Here is a 25,839-nt window from a genome sequence, read left to right on the forward strand (position 1 = left end):
AAACATTGTTGAAATACTGCTGTGTCTCTTGCTGAGAGCAAGACTCTATTGCTAAACTACAGATAACGTTGCATTTCCTCCCAACTTTTTAGATGTACCTGATCCTCCACAAAACCTCCACCTATCAGAAAAGCAGAACAGAAGCGTTAGGCTGTCCTGGAATGCTGGAAGCAGTAACAATAGCCCAATCAATGGTATGAAAGATTCTTGTGCCATTCTTCCCTTTTATAAAAATGACAGCAAATGATTAACTTTACCCTGGAAGCTGTACTTAACTGGTTTTATTGTTAAAGAGTCTTTGTCATTAATCCTTCTTCCTTTCTCATCAGTCTGTTTTCAAGGCTACTTGTTTCCCTAATTCACATGCATTTCTTCTTGTGTCTTTTTCTGTGTGTGTGTGTGTTTTCTTTTCTTTTTCAGAATCTATTGTGGAATTTGAAGAGAACCTGTGGGAGCCCAGAAAGTGGCATGAATTAATCAGGCTCCCAGGGAATGATACTACAGTTGTTCTGCCATTGTCTCCTTATGTAAACTACCAATTCCGTGTTTTAACGGTTAATGCTGTTGGAAAAAGCCAGGCCAGTGAGCCATCAGAGCGATATGAAACACCTCCAGCTGGTATATATTGTTGCTGTTTCTCATATTTTAGTACTTCGTAGTAATAAAGCATACTGACATAGCTATCATACTTGTTTTTTGAAAATTCTAACCGTACAAGGTTTTAAATATCAATATACAGGCTGGAAGGGAAGTGGTAAAGAATTAGGAGCTTATTTGCTAAGCATTCTTGGTGGAAGCCCTCCCCTTGGAGGCTCAGTTAGCACTGATTCTGGCATCATTTCAGTGCCGAGTCAACAGATACTTCTTTATTAGAGTCTTTGCGTATTGAGAACCATGGCCGTTGCAGGTTTAAGTGAAATGGTTTTCATGTGTTTTAAATTGATTGATTTTAAATTGTTTTAATTATCTCATGTTTTTAAATTGTTCTGTAAAACTCTGTAACTCACCTGGATATCCTGTGATATAGGGCATGCTATAAATGTTTTACATAAATAAAATGAATCAATACTAATATTTGAGGAAATATTAGTCTGCCATGGATAGCTGGCATGTGCCTGGCATCGTTGCAGATAACTGTGGGTTGAGCATAAAGTGCTGCTGGGGGCTGAACTGAACGTGGTTACAGGGTACCATGACTGGGGACCCTGCCTTCTCAGAGTTCTTCAGTCATGTTCAACTATATGTGGTTACTGAGACCTCAGCAGACCTTCATGCTTAATGTCCAAATATCTGGGATGCTGCTGGGTCCACAGTGATTCTCAGGGAACAGCATCCATGTCCCTAACTCCAATTTTCTCTATGAAAGAACACCTGCATAGGGTGATTGTTTAAACTGCATGTGTCTCAAAGCATTCTCCTGTTACTGTTTAGTGACTTTACCATGTCCTTATATTCTTTCTTCTTCAATTAAATGTCCAAGTCCTGTCCTTAAAGTAAGGTAACCTAGTCCCAACTTGTTTAGGACTTTATATGTGAGCCACAATACACAGTGCATAACAACAGCAATATGAGGAAGACTAATGGCCCTAGTGAAATAATTAAAGAAATAGTGTTCTCTTCTCTACTATGGAGATGTACTGCCTCACAGATCCTTACAGTCATATACAACTGGTCTTCCTGCAAAAGGAGTGCTCTGCTCCAGGAGAACAGGAGGTAGCATTCCTAAATTAACTGGAATTCTTACAGGAATTCATGTAGTAATTTTAAGAGAACCTACCTTCTTTTATTTTATGCAGACATCATTTCTGGATAGACCATTTTGCAAGATTTATAGCAAGTCATTTATCAGCATGGGTCTCTGAACAAATTTTACCAATTTCTCTTGGTATAACATGAAATAACAGGTCCCTGAAAATGCTTTTAAGAACAGCTGTTCAAAATAGCTTATTCATTTATATTCTCCTAACATTATTCTTAACATGTCTCTTATGCTGTCCCCAGCTTTCCAATTCTATGCTTCATACTAATGATGCACCTTCTGTTTTCCTAATCCCATAGGGCCATCTCTCTGCAATAATTCCATTAACATCTGGTACCTTGTGAAACTAACACTTAAATACAATGACTGAAACCATATCCTTTGCATATTTTTGTTCACTACACCTTTATATATATCAATTGATCATATTATCTAAGAATGCCTTAGGCTGGACTTATGTGCTAATGTCTGCCATAAGGTAATCCTTTTGTCTCCTCATTGAAATCAGTATGAGAAATGATCTTTTTGTTGTTACTTTCACATGCCCCCCCCCCAATAACACAAAACATGTCATCCAGGATTGGAGAATTTCTGGCATTCTATATATTTTGGACTAGAATTCCAATAACCCCTTATTATTGGCCATGCCTGGTAGGGCTGATGAGAGTTGTATGCCAGAACATCTGATAAGCCAAAATACTTCAAATGATACATTTGCTGCATTATAATCATGATTATCAGTTGTTCTAAGTGCGTTTATGATGTGTTTGTACTGCAAGAAAACCATATTCTGTTTCATTTTTATAAGGAAGGGCAGTTAATCCAATTACTATGAAGTAAAGTGAAGCGTAAGGAGGAGAGGGGTGAAAATGGGTTGTTTAAAAGGCTCATGTGTGTTTTGTTTTATTGATGCATAGCTCCAGACAAGAATCCAGAAAATATCAGAATTGAGAGTTCTAAACCACATGAGATGAACATGACATGGGAGGTAATACATTTTTAAAAGAAATTATGCACAAAATTATTGTGATTCCAGGTGTAGGAAGGAGGACAAATATGGAAGATGATTTGTCTAGTTAATTAAGAGAGAAAATAGGAAAGCGCAGCTACAAGAATGCTTCCAAGAAGTTATAAAAATAGTACAAGCTATTATCCAATAAGTTACCCAGTCCAAACAATTCTCAGTGTTTTTGAACGTTTAATACTTTTCCTTTAATGATAAGATCTGCTAGGCTTTTTAAAAATATATACCATGCTGTAAACAAAATAAGGGTAACATTTTCATATGAGTTGATTTTCCTGGTACAACAAACGCAAACTTACTACAAATTGAGGGATAATGTTTCCAATACAGAACCATATAATTGAATAATCTGTGTGCTTTCAATCCATCTCTTTCATACATGGCATGATTTTAAAGCCGCAATATCCTTTCTCCAAGTTATATTAAATTCATGTTCAGTATTTGGGGTATGTTTTCCTCCCTTTCAGAATGATTACTGACTGTTCTGTAAAACCGCCCATCCTTTAAACTGCTGTGCTCTGGATTCCCCTCCGCCCCTTCATTATAGTAGCAAAACCTAATCCGTTTTCCTTTCCCCCCCCCCCTTCTCCATTTCATTTGCAGCCGTTAAAGCCCTTGGAGCAAAATGGACCAGGGCTGGAATATAAAGTGAACTGGAAGCAGCACGATGCAGTCGAATGGGAAGAAGAAACAGTGCAAAAAAATTTCTTGGTTTTGCAGAACACTCCCATCTTTGTACCTTACGATATCAAAGTTCAGGCACTAAATAACTTTGGGTCTGGTCCTGAACCCAGTTTAGTAACTGGCTATTCAAGTGAGGACAGTAAGTAAAGGGGTAAAAATATTAAAGAAATAATATATGGTTGGTTTTCTAACAGAATGCTGATGATTGAGCAAACTTGTACAAGTGAGAGCCAGGCTGACTCCTGCACCATGATTGCCTGCGTTTTCCCAGAACCATTGGTGGAGATCATTATAGCACTGGGTGAAAGCAACACCTTTTAGTGACTGAAAATCCTTCATTTTTGCAGCATATGTGGGAGGAGGGCTAAAATGATTAAGATGATTTTGTCACACACGCCCTGCCGTATGCATTTCTGCTACCTAGAAATGTCCCCATTTGATGTAGAATATCTAAATATGAATTTGTCTTGTTGCCAGGTCATTTCAGTCATAAAAGGAAATGAGCTGCTCCCAGTAAATTAGTAAAATACCAAGGGGTGAGAAAATATATACACACAAAAGCTTTCTGCAGCTCAAATGTATCCCAGTGGGGGATCAGCCACCACATAAATCACGAGTTTTAAAAGCAATGTGAAGAAGTATGGATAGTTCTTTGCCTTACTTCTTCTTGAGTGAAGACCCCATTTCAGTGCTAATTTACAAATGAAACTCCAAACAGTTTTCAATGTAATTAATTCTAGCTTTATTTATTTATTTATTTATTTATTTATTTATTTATTTATTTATTTATTTATTTATTTATTTATTTATTTATTTATTTATTTATTTATTTATTTATTTATATCCTGCCTATCTGGTCGATTAAGACCACTCTAGGTCTGAGAAAGAGTGAACTTACATTGGTCATTGCTGATAAATGGAAGTCATCATACACCAACTTTTTCCAGTTGCCATTCCATGAAATGGACCTTTTTTTGGTGAACATAGTAAAACAGAGCAAAAATATTTTAAGACATTTTTTTTCAAAAATGTTCTCTTTCAGTGCAAAAAGTGAGGAGTCATGACTAAATTATATACCCTATTCACATCCTACTTCCTTCACCAAGCAGTGATCTTTTCCCATTGGCCACCTCTTCTTGTTCCTTACTTCTCTGCCTTCATTTATACTCCAAGAAATATTTCTGTTAGCACAGTGGTTCCCAACCTTAGGTCTCTAGATGTTCTTGGACTACATCTTCCAGAAATCCTGGCCGGTACAACTAGTGATGAAAGCTTCTGGCAATCACAGTCTAAGAACACCTGTTACCCAAGATTGGGAAGCCACTGCATTAGCAGGAATGATATTGTTGCTACTAGTTTCCGTAACACTCAAATAACATCCAAAAGATGGCATAAAAACTGTTGATACTCACACCAGAGTGGTATTTTTATTAAACTGAAGTTACACATTAACATTCCTCTGCAACATAGCTGTGCCTAAGGAATTTGGTAAAAGGAGAAATTAGTTTAGTGTAAGTTTTAAAACTTCTAGTTGACATCTCTCTTTCTAATCAGTATCTTTCTGTTAAAACTTGCAAAATATAAAATACTGCTTTGCACATCTCAGCCACCTGGAGTTCTTTATTATATTATTGCATTAGTCTATGATACCTCAATTGTCCTCCCTGCTCCCCCATTACAGCTACTACTGTCATAAACTATGACAGCGGATTTTAATACACCTTAAAATAAAGTCATAACCCTAATGTAATAATTGCAAGTGTACAGCTGTCAAGCAATACAATTGTTTCTTGAGTAACACATGGAAAGTTGAGAGCCCCTGCTCACCTGTTGTGAAAATGAGACATAGCAGTTTTTATTTTTCTTATACAGTGGCGTGTGTCTACATGCATGCATGTGTGCATACATATCCCCCACAAGTGTGTATGGAATATTTTAAGTCCCTTACTGCAGGGCTACAAACAGCTTTATTTAAAAAGGTAAAAAATCCTCCCCCACCTTACTCCGAAAGCTTTAAGGATTAAGACTTTAAGGATTAAGACTGCAAAAAGGGGAAGACCCACTGTTGTTCTTTAGAATAAGAGACCTGAAAGTTCTTGATATGAGTAGAATGTGCACAATACATTAGCACTCAGCAGCAGGAGACTGATTGTGGAGCAGCCTACAGCTTATTATGTTGTTTAAAAGTCTACCTGTATGAAGCTTGTTAGCAGGACTCTTTAAGAAGGCACCCTAATATACTGTGAAGAAATGAACGGGCTACACGACACCCACAATGTTGCGGATTGTTTCTGACCCAACTTTTTGCTGTCCTCAGGCTCTTCCTAGAATCTGATAATTTCTGCATTCACTGAAGAAAATTTCTATCTCTCTCGATAGCAGCACCCTGCTGACATTAAGTAGATGTTAAATATGAATAGGAATTATAGTACGGGAGTCATGTGAAGTTCATTTCAGATATTAGAGAAATATAATTCTGAGCCCCCAAAAAGTAGAACATATTTTTCATACATTTTCTCTTCTGGCAAAATGTCGCCTTGTAACAATTTGTTACAGAGGTGTGAATGGGGTCCCTGCTAAAAATGTGGTTCATTTGTGTTCAGTCTCTGTGATACGCAAATACCTATGCCTGGCATTGACGTCTTAAGTCTTCTCAGGTGATCATTTCCAGATTAAAACACTTTGTAATTATGTAGTTGAAAATGAGCTATTCTAATCCTTTTTAGTCCACTCACAACAACTACTGTGATGTTTATGTGTTCCGTTTCTTGTTTTACAATTTCAAGTTTACCTTGATTCATATGGCCAATTTCTCTAGTTTTAATTCTATGTAGCAAGGGACGTGGTGGCGCTGCGGGCTAAACCGCAGAAGCCTGTGCTGCAGGGTCAGAAGACCAAGCAGTCATAATATCGAATCCACGTGACGGAGTGAGCACCTGTCACTTGTCCCAGCTCCCGCCAACCTAGCGGTTCGAAAGCATGCAAATGCACGTAGATAAATAGGGACCACCTCGGTGGGAAGGTAACAGCGTTCCGTGTCTAAGTCGCACTGGCCATGTGACCACGGGAGATCGTCTTCGGACAAAACACTGGATCGTCTTCGGACAAAACACTGGACAAAAATTGTCAAGGGGAACCTTTACCTTTACCTAATTCTATGTATCACTCGGCTTTGGGTTTTTCTTTTGCCTCTGTACACATCACCAGTGTAACTTCCTTTCAGCTTTAATCAAATTGCTTCACTAAAAATAGTGCTACTCATATTTATCCTTAGCTCTTCCCAAGTATCTCATTAAGTGCCTTCAGCTATGGGAGTCTCAAGAGCATTATCTTTTATTTCATCTTGCATTATCTCATTAGAAATCAAAATATTAAAATATTCAGAATTAGTTTACCAAGGCCTTCATTTGTGTGGTACTAATGCAGTGGTTCCCAGCCTTAGGTCTGCAGTTGGTGAACTACACTCCCAGAAATCCTGGACAGCTAGTGGTGAGTTTTAGTCCAAGAATATCTGGAAAGCTCAGTGGTTTAGGTCTCAATTTTCCACTGTACCTCCTTGAGAGAGGCTGGACTTGATGATCCATAGCATCCGTTCTAGCTCTGCCGTTCTAAGGTTATTACTATTATTACCTTACTATAGACGAAAGGTGGGAACCTCTGTACTAATGAGTTAGCTTAAGTGTCAGTATTGTAGCCTATGAAACATCTTCTGCCAGTGTCATTTTTCATTACTGCTGCTGCCCTTCAGGAGTTTCTATCTTAACTTTATTGAAACTATCAATTCTCTGGCTTATGTGACTTTTAATTCTTGAAGAAGATGGATGCATCTTAGTCAGGTTGTCTCAGCTTTGTTCTTTTCCTTGGATGGCCATGCTTAGTCGTACAGACTGTTCTCTTGATGGTATTGCTCTCAACTTCGTTAATACACTCAGATTCCCATACCAATATGTGCATTTAAAAGAGGTACACTGAGGCAGTGACAGATTTTACTTTCTTGGGCTCCATGATCACTGCAGATGGAGACAGCAGCTACAAAATTAAAAGACGCCTGCTTCTTGGGAGGAAAGCAATGACAAACCTCGACAGCATCTTAAAAAGCAGAGACATCACCTTGCCAAAAAAAGTCCGAATAGTCAAGGCTATGGTTTTTCTTGTAGTGATGTATAGAAGTGAGAGCTGGACCATAAAGAAAGCTGACTGCCGAAGAACTGATGCCTTTGAATTGTGGTGCTGGAGGAGGCTCTTGAGAGTCCCCTGGACTACAAGGAGAACAAACCTATCAATTCTAAAGGAAATCAGCCCTGAGTGCTCACTGGAAAGACAGATCCTGAAGCTGAGGCTCCAGTACTTTGGCCATCTCATGAGATGAGAAGACTCCCTGGAAAAGACCCTGATGTTGGGAAAGTGTGAAGGCAAGAGGAGAAGGGGACGACAGAGGATGAGATGGTTGGACAGTGTCATCGAAGCAACCAACATGAATTTGACCCAACTCCGGGAGGCAGTGGAAGATAGGAGGGCCTGGCGTGCTCCGGTCCATGGGGTCATGAAGAGTCAGACATGACCAAACGACTAAACAACAATAACACTGAGGTTAAAGATCATAAAAGGAGGGCATTTATCAAGGGGGAAAGGGGGTATTTTTGCATTAAACCTGCATGTACTAAATTTGCTTTTGTTGCTATATGCAAATGTAGTCACTATTACACATAATCACTCTAGTTTAAGTAGAACGTAGACCCTTCATGAGTACCCAAGCTCACCCACTCACACCTTCAAAATTATGTTATAAATCATGAATTGTTTATAAAGATTTCCACTCAGAGCTTTTCTCAGTGAAGCTCACAGAGCAAGACATGACAGCATAGAATGGGAGAGATGTAAAAATATAAACTTAAGAAGAAGGAGGATGACAAGAGAAGTAGATGCCCCCCATGCACTGATCAAGTGCCTTCCGCACATCACTCTTTATAAAGTGTAGTGTGGAAGAGGGGAACACACACATACATGTGCAGAGAGAGAGAGAGATCATTGGCTGTCATATGTAGGGAGGAAAGATGAGCAAAGCCACAGGACTATTTCCAATCAGGATCTTTGAGTATTAGGAAAGGTTCAGCAGGGAAAGGAAAAGAAACATAGGGGGAATTGAGTTGTCTTTAAAACTAACTCTACTTATTCTGAGAACTGAATTGTATTACTTGGTGTCTGCAAAGAGCTTTCAGTTCATAAGGGATGAGAAGACAATGAAAAAAGATGTTTAAAGATTTCCACATAAATATAATATGGGCAGAAAAGTCCATATCATTTAAAACCTGGCAGATTTCTTTAGGTTTTCAATCATTGTTTTATGCAAGTTCCTTCAAAGCGCAAACTCTAGGGAAAAGATAGCACATGAATAGGAGTTACCCACTTATTTAGGAGTAGACCCACTGAATTCAGGTACAGCTCACATTTGAGTAGGAGGTATAGAATGAAGCTGTAAAAGAGAAAGATGATGCAGTATATGCTATAGTCTGTCAGTGTCTTTAATAATTGATTTTATAATACATTAGAGGCAAAATCCAGAGCTGGAGTCCCGAAGGCAGCGTTTTGCTAACTCCTGTGACATTGCTGGAACCAGTTGTATTGGCTCTTGCCTTTCCATTGGACCATTTCAGCAATGTGGAGAGGGGGGATCTGCTGCTTGGGTAACAGCCTATCCTCCATATTACCTTACCCGGGCTTCATGCTCTGGAGAGGACACTCCTCGATTCAGAGCATGTCTCCATAGTCTCTCGAGACTGAAGGATGCCTATGAATACATTTTTAAAATATATCGCCCTGAGTAGCAATTTGCTAGATTGGCAGGATAAAAACTGAAGTAATTTCTGGACATACTCAAGGAAATGGTCAACTGTGGGTTTAATTTATCTTTAAAGAACATATTAATTATAATCTAATTTTTTAAAGGAATTTAATTTATAAGCTGCAGCTGCCTCAGTTGTAGATTCTTCCCATCACTTTGAGTTACCTTTGAAAAATAAAGGGGCCAGCAGTTCTGCACCACAGCAGTTCTGCTGGATACCAAAAGGGAAGGATAAGAAGAAAATGAGAACATAAGGAAGCTGGGTTGGTGAAGTATAGTGCTCCAGCTGCCAGTACCAAACTTCAGATTGAACACCTCTGATCTGGATGGATCCCCCCATTAGACTTCTGGAAGAACAATGCACATTGGAGAACAGTCCAGTGAAAATCTGGGCCAATGTAATCCTAGTTTATTCAGAAAGGAAAACAATCTTACTAAAGGTCTCTTGGGCCTGCTCCCAAGTAAATATGTGTAAGTCTGTAGTTTTGACTTCACAGTCATACAGCACTGATGAAGACCTTGGATATTGTAAAATCTAAGTTATGAACAGCTTGCTGATAGGAGGTATTTGGTTAAACTAAAAGATGGCTGGTTTTGAATTAAATGGAATTTACTGTTTTAAATGTAGATTAGTACCCAGAGCTGCTCTGGACTGTGGAGAATGATGCTAAGGGGGAAATGAGTTCAAGTGTAGGCAGAGTGAAGCATCTGTAGTCAGCATGAAGCAGTAGTTGCTGAAACTCTGCCTTGTTGAAACCCCTGATCAATAAGCTAAAGTCTCAACAATTACTGCTTTGTGCTGACAACAGATGCCTCAGTCTCCCTACACTTCAGGATGGTGTTCCAGCATGACAAATGGGTGGTCATTACGCTGAACCTTGTTTTATGTACAGTAAGCATACCTTCAAAATATTCATATAGTGGTTAATCCAGCTGCCACCTTTCTCTGCTTCCAGTCCCTGAAGCTGCTCCTTCCAATGTAATTGTGCATGCCATCAACAGTACTCTCGCTAAAGCCATCTGGTCTAAAATTCCGAAGGACAGAGTTCGAGGGCACCTCAGAGGCTATAAGGTAATGATCATTCCACTCTCCTCTTGTCCATTAATCTGGCACTCAGATTCCAATCATGGTTCTTTCATAGGATAAGTCATAGTTAAGGTTTCTGCCTTTAATTGGACCTTCCCATTGCAGGTCAGCTGGTGGAAAACACGGAGTCGCCTGGATGGAAAAAACCATCACCCAGAGAAACACTCCTTGACATTTAATGGAGACCGTAATGATGGGATGATTCCTGGACTAGAGCCATTTAGTGAATATCACTTAACAGTTTTGGCATTCAATTCCAAAGGACCTGGACCAGAAAGCCGGACAGCTGTATTCCAAACACCAGAGGGAGGTAATAAAGGAGAAAAGCAAAGGATTAACCAGAAATAGTAGCCAACATTCATATCTGTTTTTACCTCACTGCAGCTTTTTGTGATGTGTCGGTTATTTTCTGTATGCCCAGGCATTCTCATAGTCAGAACTATCAAATTAATATCTTTACATTGATTTCATCTGTCTCTGTGCCCAAATGTTTGTTTATAGTTTTGTTCCTTTTACCAGCTGGACCAACAGATGCAGACGAATGATTACCAGCTTTATAAATGATTGCTTCAATTGTGCATCCATCAGGCCTCACACATAGTTATTGTCATTGGGCTTGATGTGGATGCATTTTACATCATTCTCCTTCCCTTGAAATCTCTAGGTCATAATGGACATGCATCAGTCAGATCTTAGAAACATAGTATTTGCCTTGTATTGAGTCAGATCATTTGTCTGTCTAGCTCTGTACAGTATTGTTCATTCTGACTGACAGCAGCTCTCCTAGGTTTCAGAAAAGTTTCTTTCTCAGGTCTACTTGGAGACCACATTTTTTATGGTCTCCAATCCAAGTACTATTCAGGCCTAACCCTGCTTCCGAAATCAGATAAGATTTGTGTGTTCAGATTGTTTTAGATGACCCGTGCATTATATCAAGTCTGTTAGCCTCAGATAGATAAAACTACAAACCAGGCTTGAAAAGAGCACAAACCATATTACCAAGGAAAAATGCATGAACACATACAGTTGTAGTCAGTGTGATAATACGGAGGTCTGTGGAGTCCCATTCAGAATACAGTCTGAATACAGTTTGGTGTAAAGATAGAAGGCAAGTCTTTCACATGTTTCATAGTTCTTATGAGTTCAAACTTCTACTGGCCAGAATTCTATTGGATTTGCATGGCTTAATCCCCCATCCCCCACCAGCATAACTGGCATGAACAGTCATTTTACCTGGATTTTGCACTCAGACATGCGCAGATCTTGCACTCAGTTGTGCATCCAGGTATGTAACAATCAAAAAATTGCGAAGTCTGTTTATGCCATTTCCTTTATCTGTGCTGTAGTTCACAACAGGAGTCTAGCCAAAGTCTCTCTGTAAGGTACTATTTTGTAGGCAGGAAATTTCCCCAGCTTTTGCTACAGCAGTTTTGATAGGTCAGTTTCAACCCCTCAAGCACTCAGCCACTTTTAGACCTTTTGTAGAATTTTTGATAGCTATATAGTGTTAGCTAGCTGCTCATTTGGAGCCTGACTAGTCTGTTTCTGCCCAACACGCCCAAGGCAAGGGCTGATGCTTATACTGATTTGACAGAGGGGTCTTTTTTTGTCACAGTTGGCAAATAATGTGGACGTTGAAGAAATGCACCCAATAAGTAGTGGGAGGCCTCTAGAGCAGTTGTCTCCAACCTTGGGCCTCCAGATGTTCTTGGACTACAACACCCAGAAGCCTTCACCACCAGCTCTGCTGGCCGGGATTTCTGGGACCTGAAGTCCAAGAACATCTGGAGGCCCAAGGTTGGGGACCACTGCTCTAGAGGATCGGATGGTTTTCCAACCTGCCCCTCTAGAGATGGGATGCTTTTCCAACCTGCTCCTCATTTCAGAAAGCTCAAGGACTTTAACCTCTGGAAGTCTTGGCTCATGAATTGCTGTGGGCTACAGCATACAAGAATACCTCATTTCCCTTTTATTGGGAAGGTTGTTGTTTCAACCTATATATTGCCTCATGGTGCTAAAGCACTCTCTGGGCAATTTACAATTCAAAGAACATTATGCCAGCCCAGCAAGGTGGGTACTCATTTTACCGACCTCAGAAGGATGGAAACCTGAGTGAACCTTAGCCAACTACCTGAACCCGTTAGAATAAAACTTAGTTCACGAACAGAGGCTTGATTGCAGTATTGCAGTTTAGGTCTCTGTAAGGTGGGTGAGAGTCAGGTGGAACTCTCAGAATATAGAATTATGAGATTTGTAGTCCAAGAAATTAAAAAAAATCCTTCCTTATTTCACAGATACAATACTAGCTGAAGGATGGGGAGTGATACATTTATTCCGTAGGAGAAGAAGCTTTCTGGGCCATGCTAACATAAAACAACCCCCATTCAATTAAGTGACATGGATTGGCTCAGAAAAGGAGATTCTCTAACCTTTCTAAACAATCCCTCAGCCATATTCCCTTATGGAGCAGTATCAAAATGCTGTCAAGAAATCCAGGATTTTACTGTAACTGTGATTGGGCAAGTAGTGCTTCCACCATGAACAAACAGCACCAGACAACATTTCTGATTTTCTTATATTCCTTTCTGTTAGTGAGCATTAAAATATATATAAAAAGATAAAGGTTCAGGTTGAAAAGCGATAGAGAAAGAAAGAACATCAGTTCTATGGAAGGAGAGGGTAAATGGCAGACAGTTCCAGTCTGGTTTCTTTCACCTTTTCTTTTGAGGCACAGAACAATGTCTGATAAAGAGTCCAGCAAATGGCCTGATTTGCCTGAAGTTAGCTTTTCTACTTCCACATTTGAGACAGCCAGAAGATCTCATTGTACCAGGATCTTTTCATTCAGAGGATGTGGGGAAGGGCCTCTGGGAAGTTCATTGGCAGCCTGCTTCTGGCACTGCCATTAATTTTCATGCCAGTCTATGCCCGCCCTATTCTCAGGGCAAATGTGTATGAGCACACAGCTCTAAAATGTGGCCATATGTGTTCAAATTGATGTGATGTATACAGCTCTCACTTACTGTTATTTTTTTTTTAAAAAAACCTGGTTCTCTCCAATAAACTTAGAGGGGAGTAATCAGACCCTCCCCTTCATCGTACCTTTCTGGAAATAGAGAGTGACATGTCTGTAGAAGGTTGCTCACCTGGAGCGCCTACACATAAGCAGACACATTACTTTCCATAAGGAAAATGTGCACACACATTACTCTCTACAAGGAAAATTTGTGATGAAGGGGAAGAGGCCAGGAGGGTCTCTGTAAGTGTGTTGGAGAAGAAGGTCTGTTACATCTGAGCAAGTGCATGCATTTATATGGAACAGTTAATCAAGCCAAATAGAATGATCCTATATTCTTACCCAAAGTTAAATAGAATGAGCTTGCATGTTGGTAGTTTAATCTACTTTTTGTATTTTGCAGTCCCAGAAAAGCCACACTTTTTGAAAACACTGAATTTTGAGAAAGACTCAGTAACACTGTCATGGGGACCACCTAAGAAACCAAATGGCATTGTCACTGGATACGTTTTACAGTACCAGATGAGTAAGTAAACAAATGTCTATTTGCAAATAGTGTTTAAACAAAACAAACAAAAAATACATCGGGGGCCCATCATTCAATAAGGACGCTAACAAATTGGAACAAGTTCAGAGGAAGGCGACAAGGATGATCAGGGGGCTGGAAACCAAGCGTTGTATGAGGAAAGGCTGAAAGAATTGGGTATGTTTAGCCTTCAGAAGAGAAGACTGAGGGGTGATATGATAGCAGTTTTAAAATATTTGAAAGGCTGTCAAACAGAGCAGGGGCAAGATCTCTTCTCAATCATTCCAGAGTGCAGGACATGCAACAATGGGCTCAAGTTAAAAGAAGCCAGACTTCCTAATTATTAGAGCAGTATGACAGTGGAACCAGTTACCTTGGGAATTGGTGAGTGCTCCAGCACTGGAGGCATTCAAGAAAAACATAGATAATCACCTGGCAAATATGCTTTGATTGTATTCCTGCATTGAGCAGGGGGTTGGATTTGATGACCTTGTAGGCCCCTTCCAACTTCACTTTTCTATGATTTTATGATTGTTATCCAGTACCTGAAGGAAAAGCTCACATATATTTAATGTTATCCAGTACCTGAAGGAAAAGCTCACATATATTTACAGAGAAGACATAGGGTAACTGAAAATGGCAGAATTCAGGTGAAGTTTGTGGCTTTCATGAAGTTGACTTTTCCCTAAGAATTATAACATTGCTTTTTATTTGCTTAGTATGCAGAAGCTAAAGTTATGAAGTAGGTAGATTTTCTTCATCATCATCTTAGAACTGCAGAGCTGGAAGGGATCCTGTGCATCATCCAACCCCTGTAGAGGAGGCACAAGTGGGGAATCAAGCTGCCATCATCTGGCTCCCCAGCCAGCTACCTAAACTTCAGAGCTATCCAGCAGTTCTAAATTTCACTTTCTAGTCTTCACAAGCAAGGAAGGATGAATTACAAATTATTTTCTTCATGGAGGAGAATGTCAGAGCATTTCCTGCCACTCTTGACCAAAGTTCTTTTTTGTACAAAAAAGTTTTACAAAAAAATTCTCTATTTCTGCACATAGTCATGTAGCTCACACAAATATAATTGTACCACTTGCACAATTTTTGTAATTATGTGAATTACATAAATTGCCTGAAACTAGGCTGACAGCCGTTCTATTAAAAATTTGAAGGTGTAAAGTGGACTGTTGACACTTTGTTTAAAAAAAAAGCCAGTCCTTGTGCAGATTTTCATTGTGGGTGGATATGCATGACATTTTAACCACTTTTGCTGTCAATACATAATTAACATGACACATTTTAGATGGTTGTATGGTTTCCTTTTTTTAAAAAGGCTAATTTTGCAGAGATAAAACAAAAATGCTAGTAGCTCCTGAATGAGAGTTTTTGTCGGGTATTTTCACTATTCAGATTTATTCCAAATTTATTACTGAAGTTTCACTAGTTCATCCTTCTTGAAATAATTGTATATATTTGCCCAGTTTTGTAACTCATTTTTGCTGGCATTCACAATATGATATCAACAAAAACTGCATATAAAAAGTTGTTTCTTATTTTTCTTTTTTTCCTTTTCTTTCTTCTTTAACAATGATCAATCTGTATGAAAAGAAAAGTATATTTTTGTAACATATTAACAGTGATTTAAATAGCTTGTAGTTGTGTGATCTGGTGTGTTTGTCAGCTCTTATATGGTGGTTTCTAACCGAAGACTTTCCTTTGCTTCTCCCTTTTTTCAGTTAATGAAACTGATGACATTGGCCCTTTACATGAAATCAATATTACCAGCCCTTCAACATTCAGCTTCAGACTTTCCAATCTCAGCATCAGCACAAAGTACAAGTTCTATGCAAGGGCCTGTACAATAGAAGGTTGTGGGAAACCAATCACAGAGGAAGGCATAACAAATGCTGAAGGTAGTAAGTGAAAAGTAGCATAATTTTGCGAGTGCAGTTTTCATAAGGAAATCTGTAGGTTCAATGTGGAGGAAATATGTGTGTTTCTCTCTCTCCCTCCTCATTTCTTTCTTTATCCCTCCCTCAAATCCATATCCTTGACACTAATCATGAGCAGAGGGAACTGTGCCAAGTCCTGAAGGGCTGACATTTAAGGCTTCAGAGAGCTGTGTAGTTTTGATTGTCTGCTGAGGATATTGCAGCTCTACAGTTTTGTCCCTGAAGTATTTGCAAAATTGGTTCCCGTGATAATTTCTTGAACACATGGATTCCTTTCTATTTGCTCAGTTTGAGCAGGAAATGTCACCAGTTTCGTAGCAATTGTTTTGAATAGTCCATGTCACTGACTCTTGGGTTGAAAAAAATGTGATTTAAAATTTTTTAGCATGGGATGGAACTATTCCAGAGCTTATAAAGGTTTGTTTTAAAAAATGAGCAAAAGAGTATCAGTTTAAAACGTGGATGAGTATATTCAAGATAATTTATTTCAAAGGAATACTGCAAAACTCTGTGTTGGGCTATGGTCATCAAGTACAAAATTATGAAAATTCCTCATCATCTACTAAAGGAAGGCAACAGCTTCTAACATAGAGGTGGTCAATGGAAGAATCATTTTATAAGTTATTTAGGTACTCCATTAACTGTAATTTACAATGATCCACTAGCTAGACTCTTCAATTTCAGCAGAGCCCCATCAATACAATGGGAAAAGCTACTAGCTAGTCTCTTTCAGCAAAGCTACGTTATACCTGTCTCACTTGGCTGAAATGCTATCAGATGAATGGCTTCATCACTTCTCAGTGCTCCAGTGACTGGATAACCAGCTGGATATCTGGCTGGCAAAATTTAAGTAAGATTGATATACTAAGTGCATTGATGTTGATAACATACAGTAGCAATATAGGCATGGAAAGAGTCAAGTATTTTTTTGTACATAACCCATTATCTGATCTGGATGTGGTAAGATTCATTTAGGCCGCAAATCCAGATTGTGAGCCTCTCAAAAAAGCTTGTATATGTTAGGATAAGCCATATAGAGGGTCTGATTCCTTTAAATGCCTGGCCAAATATCTTATTTTTGTGTTAGGTTTCGTCTGTGCCTCCCAACTAGGATCAGTGTATTTTTGGGACAGATCTGTGTTTTTTTACTATGATTCTACAAATTCCCTAGGCAACATGGTTGTGGTCTCTTTGGCTGAGGGACACTGGAAGATGCAGTCCAAAGAGAGAAAATAGCACAATTCTAATTGCTACCATATAATTACAAACCTGAGCATGTTTTTGTTTGGCTTGTTCAACTGAGTCATCTGACAAACATACTCCACAAAACCATTCTGCAATACATCTGTTTATGGCATACTGTGATCTAAATTGGATAACTATATCTGTTGGTAGGATGATATATGATTGGAGGTAGGTTGAATAGTCGTGCTTTTTAAAAATCCAGATTCCTAAAAGCAAAGCATGCTGCTAATATGCCAGCCCATAGTACTTAAAGCAATATCTGGGTGGTTTATAATTTAATTATGTAGGTTACACATTGCCCTGCCCACCCACCCCCGCAAGCTGGGTACTCAATTTACTGACTTTGGAAGGATAGAAGGATGAGTGAACCTCAAGCTAGCTACCTGGGATTGAACCCGAGTCATGAGCAGAGTTTGGGCAGCAGTACTGCAGTTTAGCCATGAGTAGTAAGTCTTCTAGTTCAACTAAAAGCAGCAACAGCAGCAGCAACAACAAATTAATGCAGTACAAGCAAGCATTTGTGAGTCACTCAGGGAAGAAGCTGAAATACTTCTTCCTCTTAATCCAAAGAGGTGAGCAATCAGAATTGTTCTGAAACCTGCTTTTGTACTGCAGCTCCCTGAATTCTCCTGCCAAAGTAGCTGATGGCCATGAATAAGGGGGGGGGGGGGGACAGAATTCTGCCTGCCATATATGTATACAAAGCAAACAGTCAACAACTACAAAACACTTTGGGGTCATTGATTTTCCCCCAAGAAGCTATACTCTCCCCAAACAAAATTAAGTTACCATTTAACTCTTACTATTAGAGAGACAGAAGATGAATACCACAAGACATTACAAATCTGCCTCCATGTAAACTATGTTCCTCCATGTTCCTCCACCGCTACTAAAAAAACAAGTTCCAAGATCATATCCATTCCACCAAAATTAAGTCCTTCTCAGAAATGGAGAAAGGAAAGCAATCATTTCACCCCATAATGTCAACTGTAAATTCTTTGTATTGGTAAGGCACCGGTGGAGACATCAAGCTTTCAAGAGGTGGCAGTATTAAGAGGCAGAACAACAGCATCAACAAATAATGGCCTTAATGAAAATGAAAGGGGAAAAAAGTCTCTGGTATTAGCTTCTGGGAAGGAAACAACATTGAATTTTAACTATGTGGTAGCTAAAGTCACTATAATATTTTCCATTGTTAGTCATCCACACGAATCAACTAAGACTGTCATGGTGTAAACAGAAAAGCATACTAGTAACTTCCCAATATTCCACCATGACAGAATAATAACAAATGACATTGCAGAAACACAGTTGGGTATTGCCTGATTAAACCAGATGTCTAAAGCAATCTGTGGAACATATTTACTTTCCAGCACGCAACAGATCTCTCCAAAAGCAGTAACTTCAATCATCTGAAGCTGGTTGCGTAGGCAGTAAGCTCTCATGAGCCTGAGAATTTGGGAGTGAAAATTGCTATCATACTTGATATACCAACTGGAGTATTTTCTTAATACCTTTTAATTTGGTTTTTAATCCTATCTAGCTAAAATTTCTAAGTACTTGCTTAGTTTGGTATGACAGAGATTGATGTAGTAGAATTTATTTTGTGCCTTGTTTCCTTTTCAAAAGTGTTATGAGTAAGTCTATCATTTTGATGTTATACATTTAGAAAAAAAGTAATAATATATGACTTGTAATAACCTGAATCTTAATTTGTGATTTGATTAGAAAACACAGTTTTAACTTCATGGAACTAATATAGCAAAATCTACTCTGGCCAATACCGTAATTATAATTCTGCTGAAAACCCTTTGCATCACATTTTGGTTTAATGCACCAATCAACATATTTGGTCTAACTCTCTGTGGCGGTATTATGATTAACTATCTATTTATATCTGATGAATTGTTGTCCTGGAAAAAACTTATCAAATTCTGCCCTTTTTCACTATGTCCACAGTGGTTTTAATCCTCTCTTTTCTCTCTCCCTCAGTTGTCTTCTGACTGCTAATCTCTCATAGCTTCTATTCGCTCGCTTTCTAGTTTCATAACAAATTATCATTACTTTAGCATCAGAGGCTAAACATTTGCAGATTCTGCTATATGTTTTCTATACAGTAAATTAATAAGCATAGACACTGTATTCTAAACAGTCTTAGAATATGTAAATGCATTTAGCAAATCAAGTATATGAGGTTATTTAGAAAGCTTCCCTAAAGAGTCAATGCTGTCTAAAGGCTCAAGAGGTGGACTGTGGGATAGTATACAAAACGCTGGCTCTATGGGTTGGAAACGGGGATGAGCCCCCTAGAGTCAAACACGACTGGACAAAAATTGTCAAGGGGAACCTTTACCTTTTTCCACATCTAATCAAAGTAAAATACCCAAAATCATTATACCATTACACACTTCAAATACACATTGTGTTTAGTTCCAAGAATAGTCAAAATTAAGTTGTTATTTTTAGTTGTGTTAATCCACATATAACTAGAAGCATACATGGAATGGCATGAGATTCTGCCCCTTACACATGTCAGAAGCAGGGGCTGGCAAACTCAGTGTTATTTATTCTGGTAGAATGACACAACTGGATATTGGCTGAAGCATTTTATCACATTTTTGAATAAAATTTCCTAAGATGGACTCTTAATACAATAATGAGATGAACTGTTGTTTTGTTCTATATGCAGAAAGAAAACAGTGTAACATTCACTCACTTCTAGCTGGCAGTTAACAAGTTGCCACTAGGTTTCTTGAGGGGCTCCATTTGTTTACAAATGCTTACGAGTATGTTTGAAGGATTCCCTATACCCCGAAGAGCCTGTCCAAACCCGTTTGCCCTGGACGATCCAGTGGTTCAAAGGATGGTTATAAAAACTGCTGTAACTGACTCTCCCCATATACTATAACTAGTACACAACTAGTTATCTGTTGTACACTCTTTTATTTGTATTTTGTATATTTTAGCCATGTAATATGTTTTACGAGCTGGTCACTTGACTGTAATAAATAAATACATAAAGCATGCATGCATTTGAGAGTCCTGGGGAATTTGTTAACTGACAACTGAAAGGCCTTGAAAGTTATGTCACCTGCCCTCCTCATGGGTATCAAAGCAGCAGGATTTCAAGTGCTGAAGCTCATTGTAGGCACTTGTTCGAGTAATGTCCTTAGATTTAAGTCAGTAGAGGCAAGTTTATGTCAATGATACAAAAACATATTTGTTTGTCCAAGGAATTATTACATGTATTGGAGCTATACTTTAGGCTATTAGATGGATCATGTCTATTTTTTTGTGGTACTCAGCAATGAAGTTGGATAAAAAAAGAATACGTAACAGAAACTGACTGACAGGGGAAAAAATAGCCTTTATTAATAGATAAAAATGTACATTGCAACTATGGGATATAAAAGTTACATTGAATTATATAAATATAAAGATCGTTACATAGCTGTGGAAAATAACAGTTATATTTTTCATGCTGATGTTTATATGCAGGTTGTTCCCCTGCATTCTTGCACATAAAGATTAAAAACTGTTATTCAAGATTTAATGAATAATGAATATGTTTATGTTATTTTACCAGATTTAATTCCATTCAGAAAAATTTATAACATATGTTTTATGTTCTCTATAGATTTGTAAAACCATAATCCTTTTCTTTCCTCCAAAATCCCCATTGGAAATGCTGTTTTAGAGTTGCCTATTTAATTCTCTGAAGGAAAAAAAAAATCTCAACGTGTCATTTTTACCTGTAGACATTTTAGAAGTTTCATTAGTCGGCCCTAACACAATTCACATATTTGACTTGACTCTGTACATTCCTTAGGTAAAGCTGTCGGGAAGATTTCTGAAGCAGTAAACCCAACCCCAAAGACTCAGCCACTTGAGGCACTTGAGCCTGGAACTGCATACACAGTTCGACTAGTGACTAAGCATTGGGTTGATAATAATAGTATTTCTGCAGATGTAATTGAGACAAGGGGGAGAGGTGAGATATTCTTATGGCATCTAAGATGAGCTTTATTTTTATTTTTTATTTTTTTGTAAAAGCAAACTCCAGCAATTTTTATTTTGCTGTATCTGAAAATATTATGTAATTATATCTGGTAAATCTGAACCCCCTGTGTTATATTATTTCAGTGAGGTGTTTTCTGCTGATTTCAACAGAAGCAAAAATCCATAAATTCACAATTCCATGACCATTCCCTAAAGCCACGCCAGGCCCTGGGCATTTAACCATCACCTGATTCATTCAAATTTAGAATCTCAGGAGTGCCTGACATCTGTGTAACAAATGCAAGTGCTTTCTTAATTAGTCCCTTTCTACCACTATTGTACCTCCGCTAGATTATTGTTACCAGTATGAGATACATAGCCAGAAGTCAGAGAATGTGAAGTGACTGTGCAACCTGCTGTTGAAGGTGTAGATATATGCTAATGTGCTAAGGAGGAAAAGAGGGCTGGATAAGAAATCAAGGCAACTCCAGTACTGGAGTGCTTAAGTACAGATAATCTAGCAATATTTTGGCAAAGATTTTTTTTTTTTTTTTTTTTGGAAAATATAGCCAGCTATTAGAAATGGATGAGGTAGCTCAATGAGTTGAGTATCTGACTGTGGAGGCAAAAGTCAGGATTGCAATTCCCTGCTCTTCCTCCCTGTGGCCTTGAGCAGTAGCAAAGTCCCAAAAGAACAGAATGTTAAACCACTTCTGAATACTCTCTATCTAGAAAAACCAAGAAAGTATAGCCCTATGTCAGAACTAATTATTATTATTGAAAGACACCAGGCATGGTCAATCAAAACTTAAAACATTGACTGGTAATGTATAACAGCAGTGCACTTTCTTAGGATCTGAAAGTGAGAATATAAGGGAAAGGACAGCCCAAAATTTAGCTCATTTATTAATTATAGAAAAAAAAGAAATTAGTCTGTGCAAATTTCTGAATAGCCCTTGTGTACATTTTGTGTCATTTTGATTTATTAATTAAATTCTGAAAATGTAGGCAAACTGGGTAGTCTTAAGGAGACATTCTGGAGATATTCATAGATAATTTAGAAATCAGTACATTTTTCCTTGCAGTTGGGCAGTTTTATCACTTCTTTGTTTCAGCCAGATAGAATTTTAACAATGGTATCATCAGTTCTGTGGCCACCATACTGCTTAATGATTGGGGCTATAGTACACATATTATCAATAATTTTTCTTCAGAAGTTCCTAATGTTTTTTCTTGCATATAGTTTTCTCTACATGTACAGTTCTCCCAAGAGAACTCATGCCAAAGCATGAGTTTCCTAGGATAATTCATGTGTAGCCCTCTGGATCAGGCTGATATTGATGAGAGCCAGTGGACTATTCCATGTTTATTCCAAAACAGAAATAGGAACCATTTAGTTCTAAAATCTCACTGCTTGACCCAACTGGAGTAAGTGTATTGAATCAACAGCTGAATTGTAAATCAACACTTAACATAAATCCCATTAATTCAATAGGTCTACTCTAACTGGAATTAATTGGATTTAGGCTCTGATGCTTTGACTCACAACCTCCACCAGATCTACTCAGCATGGCCAGGGGCAAAGAATTGTGGAAGGCGTAGTCCCAAACATTTGAAGTACCAAACGTACCACTACCCCGCCACTGCTCTAGAATGAATTATTTGAGAAGCTCACTCTAGGACATTGTCTTCAAAGAGAAAAATGAAATAATTAAAACATGTCTTATGTTCAGGTTTAGCAATCACAAGAGGGTGGATCACTTAATAGTTTCATTTCCAATGCAGCTAGCTGAGCACTTGCATGTGCTATACACTTTTTAACTCTATCTCTATTATGCAAACTGCTTCTGCATGACAGGCTTTCTTGAATTCCATATTGACTTTCCTATTTGGCATGAACCTCTTTAATCAAATGTTATCATGGAACTCCTCTCCACCTATCAATAATGTGTGTTGCAGACTCTTCCTTCCTTTGCTTTCAGTGTAAATATTTATCCCCATATCTGCTCTTTCTTGAATGTTGAAATTTGTTCTGCTATATTTTAAAGTATGATAAGTATATTAACCCACACATGATCAGTTTTAAAATTATATCTTTCTAAATATCATAATTTAGGTAGCCTTCTTTTCTTATGTATATATATTTTTTTCATTCAAAGCTTATGTTGGAATTTATGAACGAATCTCTACACAAGGCTGGTTTATTGGACTGATGGGGGCCATTGCTTTGCTTACCTTATTGTTGCTCACAGTCTGCTTTGTGAAAAGGAACAAAGGAGGAAAATATTCAGGTAATCAAAACCAATGCTCTCAAACCTGATGCACAACCTTTGCCTGGCTCCCACCCAGAAGACAGATCATTTAGATCATTCTTCCTGTAAGAAAATACTGGATACGGAAATTTTGCTTTTTAAAATAAATAAATAAATCTACAATTATAAGAATACCTTAGCCAGCATGGCCAATGCTATCCAGCAAGTTGTGGCCCAATTTTCCTATATCTGCAAAATAGCATTTCCTCTACAATGGTGAACCTCTGCAACAGTGATTCTTAACCTTTAGTGTTCCAGTGACTGGACTTCAACTTGCCCCAGTGAGGATGGCCAAAGGTTACCAATTTGAAACATCTGAAGGACCAAAGATGAAAATGTTGCTGCAGGTGCCACTTTCAGCTAGAATTTTCAGACCTGAAAGTGAGACCACCTTGATATCTGTTAAGTCTCTTCCTCTTCTCCAAGGAAACAAGAGAGTGCTAGCTCCCATGACAAGTTAGCCCATCCCCGAGGAATTGGAAGGATATAGAGGCAAAACCTTTCAAGGGGAGATTTCACATTGCAAGTTCTGCTCAGTCTAACTCTCTCATCATTATAGTTAAATTAAACAGCTACATACATAGGCAATTGATTTATGCTTTTGGCATGACCTCTTCAAATACCGAATAAAATGTTGTGTGGAGACTATGTAGAAAGTGCAATATAGAGTTGGTGTTTCTGATTTTTAACACATGCAGATCTTCACAAGATGGTTGTCATGAAGATGATTGGAGTGATTGCTCTTTTAAACTTGCACCACCACCATCTTTAAACGCCTGTTACAAAAGTTTATCTATACCATTGTTTTTTGTTTTTGTAATAAGTGTCCTGTAGCAGATGAGATTGAAAGAGTTAACCAGGTTAAAGCAGCATATAAATCAGCAGTGGTAGGGGTTTATTTGAATACCACAGTTGGAGTTTAGTCCACTACACTAGTTCCCCTTCTTTTAAAATGGTATCTTTTGGAAATACCTTGAAATATTTATTCTATTTTCACTGATAATGATGACTTAAGTTCTTTTCCAGTTCATACTTGAGTGAAAAATGACTTTTTAAAAATTTGAAAAACTGAATCACATTTTTATGTGTGCAGTGAAAGAAAAAGAAGATTTGCATCCAGATCCAGAAGGCCAATCCATAAAGGATGAAATCTTTGGTGAATACAGGTTAGTGAGACACACTGGTTTTTATAACAATGAATAACACAAACTAGTCCATGGGATACCTTTTTAATTGCAACACAAAAAGCAACAATAATTTGCAAGTTTTGAAATGAAATGTCTTGGAATTATATTGTTATATAAATATATTTCAAATACCAGAATGTATGCACATTTTGTTGTAGGGAAATTGTGTGTGCAGTAGTGTTCAAATTTAGTATGTCTCTTACACAAAATGTTTTAAATATCTAGATAGTGACCTTATAATGAGATGAAGATTACAGTCTTAGGCCATCTCAGTTAGTTATCAAACAGAGAAGTAACATTGCCATTTCCCATCCATGGCCCATTTTACATAGTGAAGTCCTTGCATACAAATTTAGTACTCAGGTCTTGTTTCTCATAACTGGAGAAATGTTTTGCTATGGGGATTTCCTCTTAAGTACACAGAAAACAAGAACACAACCCATAGCATCTACATAATGGAAGAGCTTTATAGTATCCAACTGGAATTTATCATGTAATTGTTGGCAGTCACTCTTTCGCAACATCCTTGCACCCAAATAAAGGAACATTATACTGGCAATTCAGCTATATATTGAAATATGTCAGACCTGTGTATAAAGAGTATATGACTCTGTCCTGATTGTGTATGAAAGAGCTGAACAGTTTTTTTTACTGCACCCAAATGATGTCCTATAAGAGAGAGAAAAATATTTAGTCCTACATAACTTCATATATATTCAGTTTTAATGCTTTCTAATGGGACAGATAATTAGAAAGGTAAGCAAGCCATGTAGGTTTCTTTCCAGATGAAATACTCAGCTCGCCTTCCTGCCTTAACTGTTCCTTCTAACAGTCTTCATCCTTACCACATCATTTATCCTGATCCATTCTTACCTTCTGTGTAGACATCTGTGCTCTAATTAAAATGAGCAGAATGCCAGCTTTTAGTGCCAATTTAGTACCGAAGTATACTATACTATAAATGCTTGCTAGTAACTGGTTCAAAGCTAGATGAGAATTGTCGACTATTTGCCATCAAGGCTGTCATTTTCATCATTAATTCAGGAACCTGTGGTCTTTCAGATATTCTGGACTTCACCTCCCAGAAACCTCAATCAGCATGAGAAAGAACAAGGGATTATGGAAGACATTTGAAATATATCAGAGAACCCAAGGTTCTCTAATGTTGATCTATTAGAAAAGGAACTGTCAATTTTTCCATGTGGATGTTTA

At 38.1% G+C, this 25,839-nt stretch overlaps 1 protein-coding gene across 13 annotated transcripts in view; it reads left to right on the forward strand.

Annotated features, from left to right (window-relative positions):
* Positions 1-25,839, forward strand: part of CHL1 (cell adhesion molecule L1 like) — a 304,506-nt gene that overhangs the window by 273,055 nt on the left and 5,612 nt on the right. For 6 of the 13 annotated variants that reach the window (XM_020791014.3, XM_078385207.1, XM_072989445.2 and 3 more), the window contains 11 exons: positions 93-194; positions 421-618; positions 2,677-2,747; positions 3,387-3,606; positions 10,266-10,381; positions 10,502-10,706; positions 13,816-13,938; positions 15,669-15,848; positions 20,959-21,120; positions 23,288-23,419; positions 24,534-24,606. In XM_020791014.3, coding sequence (XP_020646673.3) covers positions 93-194; positions 421-618; positions 2,677-2,747; positions 3,387-3,606; positions 10,266-10,381; positions 10,502-10,706; positions 13,816-13,938; positions 15,669-15,848; positions 20,959-21,120; positions 23,288-23,419; positions 24,534-24,606 — 1,582 coding nt within the window. The remainder of the gene's footprint in view (positions 1-92; positions 195-420; positions 619-2,676; positions 2,748-3,386; positions 3,607-10,265; positions 10,382-10,501; positions 10,707-13,815; positions 13,939-15,668; positions 15,849-20,958; positions 21,121-23,287; positions 23,420-24,533; positions 24,607-25,839) is intronic. The other 7 variants (XM_078385206.1, XM_078385209.1, XM_072989447.2 and 4 more) reach the window with 2 other exon arrangements.

This window comes from Pogona vitticeps, chromosome 2 (assembly GCF_051106095.1).
Source record: "Pogona vitticeps strain Pit_001003342236 chromosome 2, PviZW2.1, whole genome shotgun sequence".
Lineage (NCBI taxonomy): Eukaryota > Metazoa > Chordata > Lepidosauria > Squamata > Agamidae > Pogona > Pogona vitticeps.